The sequence below is a fragment of the Etheostoma spectabile genome, chromosome 19 (genome assembly GCF_008692095.1).
Source record: "Etheostoma spectabile isolate EspeVRDwgs_2016 chromosome 19, UIUC_Espe_1.0, whole genome shotgun sequence".
Lineage (NCBI taxonomy): Eukaryota > Metazoa > Chordata > Actinopteri > Perciformes > Percidae > Etheostoma > Etheostoma spectabile.
In genome coordinates, this window is record NC_045751.1 from 16,028,587 (window position 1) to 16,044,830 (window position 16,244).

The 16,244-nt window shown below is 41.0% G+C and overlaps 1 protein-coding gene across 2 annotated transcripts; it reads left to right on the plus strand.

Annotated features, from left to right (window-relative positions):
- The first annotated feature begins 11,603 nt into the window (after positions 1 to 11,603).
- Positions 11,604 to 15,600, plus strand: cd248a (CD248 molecule, endosialin a). 2 transcript variants are annotated; one of them, XM_032544424.1, is made up of 2 exons: positions 11,604 to 14,250; positions 14,552 to 15,600. In XM_032544424.1, the coding sequence occupies exon 1, from the start codon at positions 11,881 to 11,883 to the stop codon at positions 14,209 to 14,211; it is 2,331 nt and encodes a 776-aa protein (XP_032400315.1). In that variant the 5' UTR covers positions 11,604 to 11,880; the 3' UTR covers positions 14,212 to 14,250; positions 14,552 to 15,600. The 2 variants fall into 2 exon arrangements, with proteins under 2 accessions (XP_032400315.1, XP_032400316.1); XM_032544425.1 differs by having other exon boundaries at positions 11,604 to 13,939; positions 13,970 to 15,600.
- The last annotated feature ends 644 nt before the right edge of the window (positions 15,601 to 16,244 follow it).

Here is a 16,244-nt window from a genome sequence, read left to right on the forward strand (position 1 = left end):
CTGAGGCTGAGAAAACACCCCTGGGAGCTAACCTTGATCTGCCGTCCTCTGATGTGTAGTGGTTAAAGCTCTGGTGAAACAGCAAGATAAGTGGCATGATTTATAGGTATTTGGCACACATCCAAAGTGAAAAAGAATTGTTTGTGCCAGGGTTTATGTTTGGGCCTGGAGCAGATTAATGCATGCAGTGCTGGAGTCTTATCATGGCATGATTTTCTCAGGAGAGCCTGGTAATTTCTGTCTTTAGGCAGCTGCTCCGCTATGAATGATGCTAATACAAAGTTGATACATGCTTGAGGCCAGCGAGCCAGAATTATCCTGATTAGATTTGAACTTAATTGGATTTAATAGAGTGGAAGAATGCCAGCCCATATGGCTGATACCATAGAAATAAACCACATGTACCAATCAAGTATGGAAGTTTATCATAACCTATTGTAATAAAAAAGCAAGTACAAAAGGCTTAAAATAAACACATACTTTACTTGGGGAGGCTCATTGAGAATCCGTCCAAAACTCTGATCAGTTGACAGTTTGTAATTTCTATTTATAAAACTATACTATAGAATATTTGGTCTGAACTGGGCTTTAATTCTTTAGCAGAGGACAGGGAAGCTACTCCTTAATCTGCAACAGCCATGACCAGATATACAAAGAACATGTTTGCGGCATGTACTCTCTACCTGGAAGGTTTTGGGATGGATTTTGGGGATTGCTGTGAACAAAATACACACGGTGGTACACTGTTTAAAGCAAATTACGTATAACTATGTATCCAACTAATCTGAATAGCTCACGTTACTGTATTAATTTAATATTATGTGGTGTTTTCTTTTGCGGGGTGCCAATCTTCCACCAAAACAAGTTCCTTCTCCAGACCATTTGGCAGATCCCCATCTTTGCGATAGGAGCTTAGCGCCGCTCAAGAAGATTCGGATTGGTTTAACAAAATGGAAACAACCCATAATGATTTTTCCTCCAATCCAGAAATGTATGAGTGGAGGGGCCAGACTTCACTACACAGTGCTGTGGAGTAAGGTCCAGCAATGCAAGACTAGTGGCACGTAGACTGGGAAGAGAATAGGGGGTCAAAACACAGCCTGTGTTATTTACTGATCAAGTGAGTGGCAAAAAACTAGGCAATATGAAATGCAATGAAATGAGCTTTAATTAAAATTTTGTCAAAGTAATTTGAACTGAATTAAGCTTTGCATATTAAATTAAATTGCTAAATGTTTTTGAATAAAGAGGCCAACAACTTCCATACTATAAACATCTACAAAATTATATGGCAAACCACATTTGCATATATTGCATATTACAATCTGGAACAAAGTAGTGAAAAGACAGAAGATGTAAATTTAGTATAAGAAGTCGGATTCCATGAGGGCTGTTAAGTACAGTAATATATATGTGTGCATGTTAACAAAACCCTCAAAAGTGCCGAGTTCCATTATTTCAGCATGTTTTTCTAGAATTAACCCCCTGCTCTGTGAGAGTGAACTAAACTTTTCCCCAGATACATATATCACGTAAACAGGATGAAGGGTTCAATTCAGCCTGAGAGCTTCAGCCACAGCTAATTGTGTCCCATCATAACAGCACAAGCATAGCGAGTAGTGATACAAGCCTAGGTGTTGCTGGACACTGTCCACAGCTAAAGTGCTGGTGTGATACTGCACACTCACACACCCAATAGATCGAACCTGGCTCTTACTGTGAAAGCGAGAGGCGATGAAGTGGGGAAAGGGGTGGTGGGATGGGAAGCAGAATTTCAGCTCAGAGATCCCATATAATTTATTCAGACTCTCTCCCTGTCTTGGTAAATTCCGACCGCCGTACACTCTTATCAGGGAATAGCATGTCTTCTCCTTTGCTCTTGTACCTGTCACAGAGACATTTTAAGATGACCCTCCATGACCCAGTCTCAGCATTATAAAGATGATGTAAAAAAAGACATTTTCAGTTAAGCCAGAGCTGGAGAGAGGGGGGTGGAGGAATCAAGTGAAATAACATCTAGAAGCCTCCTGAACTCAGAGCCAGAGATACACAGTCAATGTCAGAACGGCTCCATCATACTAAGGATATGTGCTCCTAAAATGCAGACATGACTCATTTGGAGTGCTGGACTCTGCATGGGAAACTTTTAGACTCCCTAAAGGTCTTGATTGGAATCTGAGACCTTTGTTGTGCCCTGAACCTCTGGGAATAATATCAGCGCAAGTCCCCATCTTTGATTTATCAGCTGGAATCTGAAGTGCCCAAACAGACTGCACAGTCTTTTAATAAAAAATAGAACTGGTGCATTTTGTATGGATAGTTATACCCTGAACCTTGGTATAAATCAGGGTTTTAAGTTTAGGGGCCAGATGTCTGTAAATTGTCCATTCATTTATAAAGTCTTAAACTATCCTTAATAAATAAGCTGTTCTCATTCCCAACTGTCACAATGCAGCCTTTAGTGTCTGTAAGGGACGCAGTGGGCACAGCAGAAGCTCAACTGCAGAGTAAAATGACGTAGGTAGGTTGGGATAGTCAAAGGGTCAAACAACAACATGGATCAAACACAACTTTTTCCCAGGAGACCAGGGTTCGTCTCCCGTTCTTGTCCCATGTGTCACTTGAACATACCAAGAAATCTTCCAAACCATACGACAATATTGGCCATCTTTACAACCCACAGGAGCGTTGCAGGAAATACGACCTCATCTAAACCAAAGAACGTAACGTTGTGGTTTTCAACACACTGCTAATGATGTGAAACAGTCATAGTTTTAGCTTTAGGCACAAAAATCACTTGGTTATGTTTAGGTACCATCCCTTTTTGTGGTTTGGGTTCAAATCAGACGTTACTTCACTTCCAGTTACACTGGTTACCCATCATAACAACTATGGCCACTAGAGGCCGCTGTCACTGTATACGTGAATATAGATTTAATCAACCTGTTTGGGCGTTTTTGGGGGGAGGACAGTCTTAATCATACATGTCTTAATCTCACGCACAATCTTTTCCTAATCCTCAGTTAGTGGTTTGACTCTGCACGTTGAAAAACGCTCGATTCTGAAAGCCCTTTTTTCACATTAATTTGAAATATTCAACTCTTTTATTAGTTATCAATAAAGGTTGCAAATGAATGTAATTAATGGCAAAGGTTCTTTAGTAATGTAGTTTACCGAGATTTTGACTTTTAGAGTGTTCTTAATTGGTTTCCTACATGAATTAAAGATCTTTAAGGGATTGAAGAAAAACCCATTAAATGCACAAAATATGACGACATGTATTATCTTATGCCTTAAAGGTAGGCTACCTTAATTGGGACTTCTATTTTCCATTCCATAATTGTGTCTCCTTGGATATGTTGTCCATATTAATGTATAGTTTAGTGACAATAGTAATTTAAGTGTTTGCACAAAAATGTTTCCAATTGTTTGACTTCTGATCTTCTACAGATTGTGAACACATCTCTTCTTTCAGGAATCTTTCCACAGGCCCTGAAAACTGCAGTAATCAAGCCACTCTTAAAAAGAACAACCTAGCAAGTCACTAATGAGCAACTATAGGCCAATATCAAACCTTCGTTTTAAGTAAAATCATTGAAAAAGTAGTCTTTCAACAACTCAACCATTTCTTGTCACTAAGCAACAGTTTTGATACCTTTCGTCGGTTTCCGACCACACCACAGCACTGAAACGGCTCTTGTCAAAGTCTTTAATGACATCCACCTTAACACAGATAATGGCAAAATTTCAATCTTAGTATTACTTGATCTCAGTGCTGCATTTGACACGGTCGACCACGACTACTACTAGACCTTGGAAAACTGCGTTGGCCTTTCTGCTTAGTACTAAACTGTTTGAATCCTACCTAAAGAATAGGGATTACTTTGTGTCTATAGGTAATATGCATCTGAGCGTACAAATATGACGTGCGGAGTTCCGCAAGGCTCCATCTGGGGCCTCTTCTGTTTAACATCTACATGCTCCACTGGCTCAGATTTGGAGAAAAACAAAATAAGTTACCATATATTACGGACGACACCAAATTTACATAACCTTATCGCCAGGGGACTATAGTCAATACAAAACTGACTAAGTGCATCGAACATTAACGGCTGGATGTGCCAGAACTTTCTGAAATTAAATGAAGGAAAAACTGAGGTGGTTGTTTTTGGAGCAAGAGAGGAACGTTAAAAGTCTGGCTCACTTCAAACAACAATGTTAAAACAACAGACAAAGCCAGAAATCTTGGTGTAGTCATGGACTCAGACCTGAACTTTAACAGCCACATAAGACAATTACAAGTCAGCCTACTATCACCTTAAAATATATCAAGGTTAAAGGACTTATGTCAACAGGATTTGGAAAAACTTGTCCATGCCTTTATCTTCAGTAGACTGACTACTGTAACGGGGTCTTTACAGTCTCCCTAAAATCAATCGACAGCTCAGCTGATTCAGAACGCTGCGGCTCGAGTCCTCACTAAGACCAAGAGACTGGATCACATCACTCCATCTGAGTCTTTACACTGGCTTCCTGTGTCCAAAGAATTGATTTCAAAGTACTCTTGCTAGTTTATAAATCACTTAACGTTAGGTCCAAATATATTGCTGATCTGCTACTACACTATGAATCACCCAGACCTCTCAGGTCATCTGGGACAGTCTGCTTTCTGTCCCCAGAGTCAGAACTAAACAGGGTAAGCACTTTCAGTTTCTATGCCCTCATATCTGGAATAAACTCCCAGAAACCTGTAGATCCGCTGCTACTCTCAGTTCTTTTAAATCAAGGCTGAAGACCTTTCTATTTGATGCTGCCTTTCTTTAAATGACTAATCATTTCTTTAAATTTCTTATGCTGCACTGTAATTTTTTTCTTGTGTTTTATGTTTCTCTTTGTTTTAACTGTCATTCATGTGTTTTACCGGTTTTTAATGCTTGTGATTTTAACTGTTTTTACTTGTGTTTTTATCTGTTTGTTAACTGATTTGTGTGTAAAGCACTTTGAATTGCCTTGTTGCTGAAATGGCCTATACAAATAAAGCTGCCTTGCCTTGCCTTACATAGATACTGTACATTACATTTTACATTCTAAAACTAATTCTTGAATTCACACAGAAGTGGTCTCAAATCTTTAATTACACGTTTCATTAAAATCGAATAGTAAAACACAAAATATTTTCTTTAGAGTGTAGAACTTCCAAGTCCAACGAGTTTACATAGACATTTTATTTCATGTACTATCTAAATATGGTAACAGTTTGAACAAATATGACAAAAAGTTCAGTTCTCAGCTTTGCTGTCATGAAAGTTGATAAGATAGGCAGTCCTGACAGCTCTGTGTTTATGTCAGTCTGTGGAGATACTTTATGTAGAGAGGCTGCAAGAAACACTCCCGCCTGATGCTGATAACAGCTTAAGATTTACTTATGTGTCCATACAGTCAGGAAACACCACTGAAGCCCCGAGGCAGCAATTATTAATTTATCGGCCTTCAGTGAAGTGTGAGCCCAGTTTTCTCTCTGCTTGCCAGTGTTGGATTTCGCTCAGTTCAGCTTTTCCCAGCTGGGAAATCTAATAAATAATAAGGCTAAATCAAATCACAGACCATAGCTACAGTGTGCTAAAGTTACAGCAAATTGTCATGATCCTGGGTGTTTAGTTTCCCGTTTTATTTGTCACAGATCTCTCGTTACAACCCTCATTGCCTTGTGTAAGTCTGTGTGCTCCTTTTGTCAGTCGTCTTTTTGTTTTTTCTTCTGTTTTTGGATTAGTGCCTGCTACTTGGACTGGAAGATTATTTTTGTCATCAAACTCTCTCTGCTACCTCCCCGTCTCTTCGTCTGCCTGTGGCTCCAAAGCAGCAACCCCTGAAAACGTGACACTAATGTATATTGCGGCTATGCTAACACCGTGTTCATAAAGTATTATAAAGTAGTATCTCCACCGGAATGACGCGGTGCTCTGTACCCGGCTCACAGTTACCTATTGAACCACTAACAACACAGTCACCTATTCTCGGGTAACATTTGATTGTGTGGTCAGTTAAAGTTGACTAATGTATGTAAACTTGCCACCTTAGGAACAGTGGTTACATAACATTTGAAACGAGCCACAACTTAAACAGGTACACATCATCACAGATGCACCCTGGTACTTAAACTGATAGCACCCCTGGCCTTGAGTTATCTTGAAGATTTGCTTCTAACACTGCTGTTGCTTTTTAACACAATCCCTCACAGCTAAATGTTGACATGAGTTAAAAGATCATTTCACAAATGTAGGTAACAGTTTTATTTCATTGAGATTTCTTTTTTTTTTAAATTGCTCTGTAAATCACTTACTGTTTTTAAAAAATGTACTCTAGTAAACTGAGTGGATATGGGTCCATCTTCACAAGCTCATGTCAGGCTTGAATTTTGATTAAGGGGAGTTAAATGATGCACAAGACATCAAAAATGTTTCTGTCTAATGAAACGCATGCAGCCATAAAATGTTGTATGCATCAACGAGTTGCTTGTACAAAATACACAATGATACTATGGAAAAATATGTATTTGACCATAATTCAGAGGAGAAAACATTAGGGTAAAGCCACAGTTTATTTTTTCAACTTGGGTCTTATTTTTTTGTGTGATTTGTATTGACACTGACATTTCCTTTAGTGATAACTGCATCATGTTAATTGCAGTATCGCTAAAAAAGTGCAGAGAGGGCAAGAAACATGAGCAGTTAATGGAGGTTGTAAACTAAAAGTCCTCAAATCACCTGGGGGCCACTTGCCAGGTTATTCTCTCCTCGGGGGGCCATTTAAACACACAGTGGAAAAAACAACTAAAACTGTAGTGTCTCTCTAAATTCTCATAATGGAGAGAAACAATGGTGTTCTTTCAACTTGTTAGTTTAATAGAAAGGAACAGTTTCAACTTATGTGGTCTGATGGTTTTTACTAGCTTAAAAAGAATCATTGACCGTACACCATCAGTGATTTGAGCTGTGTTGTGTTTTTTTGAATAAACTTAAATTATGTGTTTAAATTATCTCGTAATAAAAACAAACTCTAGTTTCTCTTTCAATAATACATTTCAACTATATACACTTTAAAGCTCCGAAACTCATCCCTCACTCTCCTCTCCTTGTACAAAGCATACTACTCCGCATGTTTAGAATAGTGACGAGCCTTCAGTTTTATTCCTGGCTGCTTTTGACTGCATTTACCCCATTAAATGGTCCTCTGGGTCAATCTTTAGAGACACACATTTTGTACCAAGTGCACTTTGGTAAATCAGTTCCTCGTACTGTAGATAAAATGTTTATGTTGCGGTGAGATGCTGTGAAATGTGAAATGACCAGTCTTATATTCTATGCTTTTCTTCTTGTCAACAAATCCCATGTGCGGACAACCAACAATGAATGTATCTACTAACAGGCACTGTCACTGAGCCACACTGTTGACCTAGGTGACATTTTCTTTATTACCATGAAGACACACATTGCAGTTTATGGACCCAATCCCACATACACCACCCTGCTGCTACAAATCCTCACTAGAGCAATGGTTCCCAACCTTTTTGGTACTGACAATATTAAGGTTTGTTGGGTCAGCAATCCTGCTACTTCAAGCCTTTTGGATTGGAGCGAATTGGAGTAAAGCTAAATATCTCTACCATATCCATTGTTACTTTAAGCCGTTACTTTTAGTTAACTGTGTCAACCGTTAGCTCACTGTCTAATTATTTCCACGTTTAGCTACTTAAACTGTTTTTTTTCCCATTACTTTGTTTTTAATTTAAATTACTTACTGACTAGTTTTCACACACTCTGACATAACTGTAACATGTGGTCTTTAGGTGTTACAGTTCATTCAATATTAATATGGGGATATTCATCCAAGTAAATAATACATTTTATGTTTTCAAATAAGTCTAAGTTCAAATTCACCATGGCAACTGCAGAAGTACCCCCTGGGGTGTACCCCAGGTTGAAAATCACTACACTAGAGCACCAAATGTGCTACATTTGTCAAAAACTACAGTGCCCAGCTGTTTTGGAAAAAAAATATTAATATTTAAAAATGAAAATATTAATTTCATTGGTGTTTTTAAGTTTTCAGTCTCCAATGGGCATGGAACTGAGAGCCATAGACAGACTAGGGAAGTCAGTCAGTATTCCGATTCAGTTGGTTTTGGTCTTTTAAAAAACATCTGATTTTTATAATTTGTTGAGAATCAGAAGAAACTAGAATATTGCCAATCTTATGTTTTTGAATGTGAAATAAGGATGCACTCTTCCTGCAGCCTTTTTGGAAAATGTAATTATTAAATGTGATTATTCTAAAACGATTATCATGTGCTGGAAACACATTTTCTCAAAGTCATTGTGTGCCTGTGTGTGAATGAAAGCTCTATCTGCACAGATAACCTAATAAAGCTGCCAGACTGTCATGCACCCCTGCCCACCTATTGTTCACAGCAACGTAGTGCCAATCTTGTGATGGCAGCCCACTCATGCTAAACATTTTGCCCCAGCACTGGGAACGGTGGAGCACTGATGGATGCTGGGAGACAGGAGTGCAGGGACTTGTTGAACGTGTGGTAAAGGCCGGCCGTGGTCATTAAAAAACAGTTAACCTGAGAATGTCAAGCTGTCATAAAAACAGGCCAGCCAGGTGAGGTCACCTTGTGTGAAAGATGTCAAAGCGGGGGACAAATGGCCCGAGTCACCACTGGTTTGAATGCCAGCTTAGACAGAAAAAAATGTGTGTGAGATTGTGGTGAGTAAGTGTATTGTTCAATGGGAAGGGACTAAATATACATTCCCAGGGGACACTACCATAGCCTAAATTCACATATCTCCATGTGTCTTCTTAAAATACATCTCAGTTCATTACATATTTGTCTACTTCGGTATGCCCTTTGCTGTGATAACCAGAACCATTCCCCAAGGAGGTCATTACACATTTCATATCATTTGAATTTTGCTACCTACCACATCTGTGACTGCAATGACAAAATACTGATTCAGCCTACAGCCTAATGATTAAAACCCCACTCGCATTGGAAAATGGCACAGCCTTTTCAAGTCCTCTCAAAACAGATAGTGCTGAAAGCTTGCCGACATGGTGACTACTTGCAGGAACATGCAAGTGCTGGTCTGTAACAAAAGCTCTCCAAGCTAGTCAGAGCATTAACTGGAGTTTGTTTAAGAGATACATTGGTACTATATTCTATATGCACGACCTTCCACTTCCAGCATTGCTCTGCCGTTGGATATTCCACCGTATGTCCTTTTTTCGGCCACTTTTAAACTCAAGTCAATAAATGAGGACAATGGTTATCCTCAGATTTCTGCAGGGTAAATCCAGACAGCTAGCTAGACTGTCTGTCCAATCTGAGTTTTTTTGCTGCACGACTAAAACAACTTTTGAACATACACATATTCCACCAAAACAAGTTCCTTCCCGAGGCTATGTTGCAGCGGCACCAGGACAGTGTGGCGCCTAGCGCCGCCCATGGGAATTGTGATTGGTTTAAAGTCATGCCAATAAACCAGAGCACATTTCTCTCCCATACTGGAATGCTATGTGGACTAGCCAGACCTTCCTCCACAGCGCTGTAGAGGAAGATCAGGCAAAGCGAGACTACATTGGCACAATTGCTCCTGACTTACAACTGTCTTTAATCTGTGTTTTTTTGTGGAGCGAAGTTAAGTATCCAGCAGAGCAGGGTTACATAAAAGTGGATGGTTTATTACAGCTAATATGGACTCTCCATCCCCTTAAAGGTCAGCACTCAAGATGGTTGGTTATTCATCAACAGCACTAATTCACAAAGGTAAACTTCCTGAAGTTAACTTTCTTGGCCACCGGCCACTGTGGCAGGTGGATTTTAAAATCCACTAGCCACACATGCTTTTACCAGCACATTTTTTGTACGTTTCTTTTTGTGTGTAGATGGCTTTTTGATGTCTCGTGAGCCTTAATTGCTTCTAATTTTAAGTTTTTAGTCCTGGTTGCAAAAGGACTTAGCTTTGCTTTTTCTGAGCCATACACGACAGTAAGACAACAAGAACCTGAACAAAATCATCCTTTAAAAGGTGGACCTTTTAGAACATGATTATAGTATTCCATACTTTGGGAAAACAGCTGTATAATATTACCTGTGGTTTTGGAGGAGCTTTGTCAAGTCTGAAAGAACATATTGACTAATTTATGACAGAAAGCCTGCATTGTGTTTGGTAGATATGGGCATTTATCAGGCAGCAAGACTCCAATGAAAAAAACTTTAAGGGGGTTGTATTAAGGAAAGTATGTTCGATGCTTGCTTTTTGTAATCATATAGTAAGTGATCAGAGATTAAGTAAACATGCCAAGCATTCAGTGCCAAATTCAGTACTTTTTGCATTTTCATGCTCAAACTAAGAGTACAAAACTGGATATTGTGGATAACTGTCCTGCGAACCCACAGGCATTTACGGTACTGTAGCTTCAGTTGCTCTTTAACCTTACACCACTCTAACAGTGAGGTGCATATTACTCAGCATGGGCTCTCAAACAACAGTGAACTAGATTTATTACAGACTCACAGGACTCCTGCTACTGCCCCCAGACCCCACATCCCCCATTCCTTAACCTTCTCTCCCAGACACATCTCCCATACATACCCCCTTCCCTCCAACATTCCCAGTTTAGAAACATAAGTCTCCATTTCACAGCAAACCAGCTTTGTTTTCACAGCAAACCCAGAGGCCCTCTTCTTCCACACCGTTGACCTCGACAACTTTCCCTACTTCCTCATCCCAATCTGAGAGTTATTAGCATGGAGTGGAGCGTTGTTATTTTTTTTGCAGCTGAATACCTTTTGTGCAAGAACCAGTATCTTTTTTTCTGTCTGAGGGTTGTGTAGTTAATGCACTTTGCCAGATGTGCTGTAATAGACAGATGCCGACATCCTAGCCTTTCATATTACCCTCTAGAACATCAACAAACTCAGTCATCACAGACACGAGCACACTACAAACATAAAATGTCACCAAAATAATAATAAATAAAATCTTCTATTATCCTGTATGGTGTCAAAAAAGCAGACAAAACTCATACTGTCACAGTATTGAACTCCATAGGAGGTATGCATGGTAAGAACATCATTTACCACAGTAAATAGAAAAGATGTGAAAAACAATTCATGAAGGGAGCAGGAAGAGCTCAAGGCTGGAGAAGAGGAGATAGAAGATGATTGATGTATTGCTGGAAATGTTGCATCTGTTTAAGTGATTATTCATTCTCATTTGAGTTATAAAAGAGAAGAAAACTTTGTATGCAACCATTTGATGCATATGAATGTGTATGTATGTATTTGAGGATAAATGGCACAGTGCCAAACTAGGTTCTTGAACGGGTCTAATGAAAACCATATGACCAAAAGAATTGCAGTGCAGTGCTGCACCCCCCCCCCCCCCCCCCCCTGACATCCACAAAGCCCCCGCTTCCAAAAACATACATTTCTCTTCTTCTCTCTCTCTCTCTCTCTCTCTCTCTCTCTCTCTCTCCCCCCCTCTACCCACCCTCTTTTTTTTGCCATATCTCCCTCCCTTTATCCTCCCTTCCCCATTCTCCCCTCCCTTCCTACTCTCTGAAATCTTGGGACAATCTGCATGCACTCAACTTCAGAGCAGATGTGTTTCAACAGGGTAGAGTAAAGAGCAGCGACAGACGGTGAAAAAAAACAGGGTTCAAATGAACGGAGACAGGTTCAGATAGACAACAAAAGTGGGCCAAGAGAAAAAGCCAGAAAATCTTTCAAAAGCAGGGGAGATAAAAGTGTAGAGAAAGTCAGGGTGAGAGACAGGCGGAGAGTAAAAGGAATATATTCAGTTCGAAAAAAGAATGGGCTTCCTGGTGAGCAGTGCTGCGGTTTTTTTCTTAACCTCTCTGCTTGCTGTGCTCTTTGGACTTTCTTTGGTCCTGGGTCAGGATTTAAGAGAGAGGGATGCACTATGCAATGAGGACGGTTGCTTTGTGGTTTACTTCCAACGCAAGACTTTTCTAGACTCATGGAGGGCCTGCAAGGACAAAGGTGGCAACCTAGCTACCATTAAACGCAAGGAGGATGCCGCTGCAATTGCCACTCTCTTCTCCACTCTGGAATTGCGCCACTCGCGCACCAATGTAAGGGTATGGATTGGTCTGCAGCGCCAGCCTCGCCAGTGTACCACCACACGCCCACTGCGTGGTTTCTCATGGACTACTGGTGACCAGGACACAGAGTATACCAACTGGCAGAAAGAGGACTACCCTAGTATGTGCTCTGTGCCACGCTGTGTGGTTATGGGCTACAGCACTCAAGAGCAGAATGATAACTTCAAATGGCTGGATGGGTCCTGCTCAGTCTCTGTAGATGGTTATCTTTGCCATTATGCCTACAAAGGAATGTGTCCTGCTTTGTGGAATGAAGGGGCAGGCAATGCCCTCTACACCACACCATTCAACCTTTTAAGCACACTGCTAACCCATTTACCCTTTGGATCTGTTGCTACTGTGCCCTGCCCCGCAGGCACAAAGGAGGAACAGTCAGTTTTGTGTATGCTGAAGGAAGATGGCTCAGTGGGGTGGTCAAGAGATTCCCCTCTCTGCTCCGATCCACCCGAATCACACAACTGGTGTGACCGGAACAATGGCGGATGTGAGCATTTCTGCAGGCCAGCTGGTGTTGACTTCTACTGTGAATGTGCCGATGGGTATCAACTTGGAGACAATGGGCAGAAATGTGAGCTGTCTGATGTTTGTCAAGGGGCCCCCTGTGAGTTTGAGTGCCTGCCTCTCTCAGATGGGTACCGTTGTGCTTGCCCCGACGGATACATGCTTGCACCAGATGACTATGGCTGTCTGGATGTAGACGAGTGCCTTCAGAGTCCTTGTGAGCAGCTTTGTGTGAATGCTCCAGGGACATTTGAATGTCGATGTCGGGAGGGTTACCATCCAGATGATGAGGGTGAGTGTGAGGATAAAGATGAGTGTATAAATGACCCATGTGAACATGCCTGTGAGAACACTCAAGGCTCTCATATTTGCCACTGCCATCTGGGTTTTTCCCCAGTGCCTGAGGACCCCAGCCGATGCCAAGACACAGATGAGTGCCAGATCCCCGGGACCTGCGAGCAGATGTGTGTGAATTATGAAGGTGGATTTGAGTGCTACTGCGAGGAAGGCTATGAACTCATGTCTGATCACTTTTCATGTCGCAAGAGAGGGGATAGAGATGACCAATCTGCTGTGACCCCTCCTTTTCCTTGGGCCACCCACCAGCCTGGACCTGTATGGGACTCTGCCGTCTATGAATGGTACCAGAGCCACACTGACCATCCTCCAGAGGATAAGCAATCTCTGGGCTTGCTGACTGACCAACCCAGAGTTTTGGATTTTGATGTAATTTGGGTCACCAGTGCCCCTCAGGAGGAACACCACTTTGATTTAGCACTGGGCCATCCGACACAGCTGGCTGACGAAGATGGGGAAAACGTAGCCAATAAAGGAGTTGAGTGGGGGCAGAGATCTGATTTTGAGCTGGAAGTTTTGCCAACCACCACCTTCACCACACCTCCAACCACCACCAGCTCCAGCACTACCCAAGACTGGTATGAAGAGGACGACAATAATGAGGAGGAGACCACAGCTCTGCCTTTCCGTTCCACTTCTACAATCTCTGAGGGAGCATGGAATTGGTGGGCGGGGCTTACCACTTTCAGCCAGAAACCAGAAAATCCAGAGTATTTAGCCATAGACCCCAATATGCCTACAGATTCCAGCCACCCCATTGAGGCAGAAGAACAGTACACCATTAAAGTAAACTATCAGCTCCCAGAGGAGGCGTTAGGGGAGGAGGAAAACGACTATGTGGAAATCACACACCCAGCGGTTCCCACTCAGCTTACTCCTTCCCAGACACCCCTGGGCGAGGGCGGAGAGAGCAATGACACCCTGGATTCTGTCCAGAAAGACAAGGGGCAGAAACAGAGCAGCATCTGGCTCCTGGTGGGCCTCCTAGTGCCCATATGCATCTTCGTTGTAGTAATGGTGGCGCTGGGCATCGTCTACTGCACCCGCTGTGCTGTTCATTCACGCAACAAAAATGCCACTGACTGCTACCACTGGATCTCTGGGGCACATGATAAACAGGGAGCTCCAAACCCCTCAGCAGGGGTCAAGACCCATGTTTAAAGAGAGAAGAGAGAGCATTAAACAGACTCTGCTTCAGAGGTAAGCAAGAGTGAATAATGGACAAGCTGACTGTGGAACTGCCCACTCTTTGAACACATTTGGATATTACTGTTGAATACCAATTGATAGATGTGGAGACAGGACACTTAAAACCACTGACCGTTTTTTAGGATAGGGTTGGTATGGGGTACAACTGCTTTGATGTTTCATACACTGACCACACAGCGCAAGATCTGATTACTTCATCATTGCACTAGGTTTCATTATTATAAAATATTAGTGTCTTCATTAGAAATGTCAAAACATTTGTGTAGTCATTTATTCATTTCACATTTCACAGCTGGAGCCAGATCCTGCAAAGAGCCTTGGAAATCAGTGTACTGTTGGCAAATGCATGGCTAAGCAAACCTTGCCATGATCTTCCTTCCATGCTAAATCCTCAGGCTCAGTTTTCATCAATAGCATATCACTGTAGGTAACTAACTGTCAACTATGTTAAAGGGATTTATGTGCATTGATAGCTCATATCAGCATTGAGTGAAAAAAGACTGCAAGCAACTATCCCTTCAAGAGAAAAGACATTCTACAGTCACATTAAAATGCTGGGAAAGCAGTCATTTGAAATCACTGTTGAATGTTTGATAAGAGACCAAACCTTTATTTGTATATAGTGGTACTTTTGTATTTATGTTTGTTTTATACTTTTCACCAACCAAATGTAAAAACTGTAATGGCATACCTTTTTATGGACCCCATAAACCTGGTGATATACAGATAAATGTCTGTCTGCACATGGTAATGCTCTTTCCCCACTCAGTCCAGTTATAAAGCACTTATTCTTTCGTTGTCTTTTTTCTGAAATGAGGTTAGAGTGCAGATGTTCACACTGCAGAGGGAATTTTGTAGGGCTGGTGATTGACATTAGCTTTGGCTTTAGTCATGATATGACCATTAGTCACCCTTCATAACCCTAACCTCGTTAGTATAGCCCAAGATTTTATGGCCGTTTGATCTCATCCAGCTGTGTGAGGCTGCAGGTCAGTGCGACACCTTGCATGCATGCAACTTCAGATATTTTACAATTAAAAAAAGACATATCCCAAAGACTGCAGAATCTAAAATTGTAAATACATGTGGAAAGAATGAGAAGTGCTCATTGGATGTTGAAAATTTTACAGACAAAAGAAAAAAAACAATTAACTATTGTAAAGCATTTACAAGTTCAAAAATCTCTAAATTTAATGGATAAATGACTTTAAAGTTTGGGAAAATCAAGTGTCATTCCAAATTTGTCTTTATTTTATTGGTAGACTGTGAAATATAAGGAACATCAGATGTCTATTTTTCTGTTACATGTTAAGAAATTGTGAATTAAAAACTATGACAAGGGTGGAGTGTGAAAGTTTATTATTGTCTTAAATAGGAGTTTGATAAAACCATTACTTGACTCATGGTCAAGGTGCACCAGCTTTTACTGGGGCTTTCAACAGTGTCTTTTCCAGTTTGGTCAGTTGTCACGGATAGTTCAGTTCCTATCTGACATACTGTACACAGGGAATTGCCATTTGCTCAAGATGCCTGCATGATGCAATTTAAAGTTTCAGAAAAAGCTAGTAAGTGGACCTCAAATTGTTTTTTGTCAAACTTATAAAAATAAGTTTTTATAGATGGCTCTTTGTTATTGTTTTTGCATTGACAACACTGCTCTGGACTTTTGAAGCATCTTGTCCTGATAGTTACATTCTTTATAGAGAGTCAACAGTGATTTTAAAAAGCAGGAGTCCCACCTCAGAAGGTGGGGAGGGGTGGATGTGTGATAATGATGATACTGTAATGTCAAAAATGTCCGTGATCCCCAAACATTTGTAAGAAAGGGTTTTCATGGAAAATACAACAGGATCCTTGAGCACAGTCAACCACTGGCAGTGAGGAAGCATTGTGATTGTATTAACCCATGGAATGTGATGATCAAAAACAGGTTGTGGCTCTGCAAGTCTCTCTCTCTCCCTCTCTCTGGATCCTGACGAGAGTGC

What these genes read in the sequence shown, in the direction of transcription:
- cd248a (XM_032544424.1), top strand. Translation starts at nt 11,881, where the DNA reads ATGGGCTTCCTGGTGAGCAGTGCTGCGGTTTTTTTCTTAACCTCTCTG.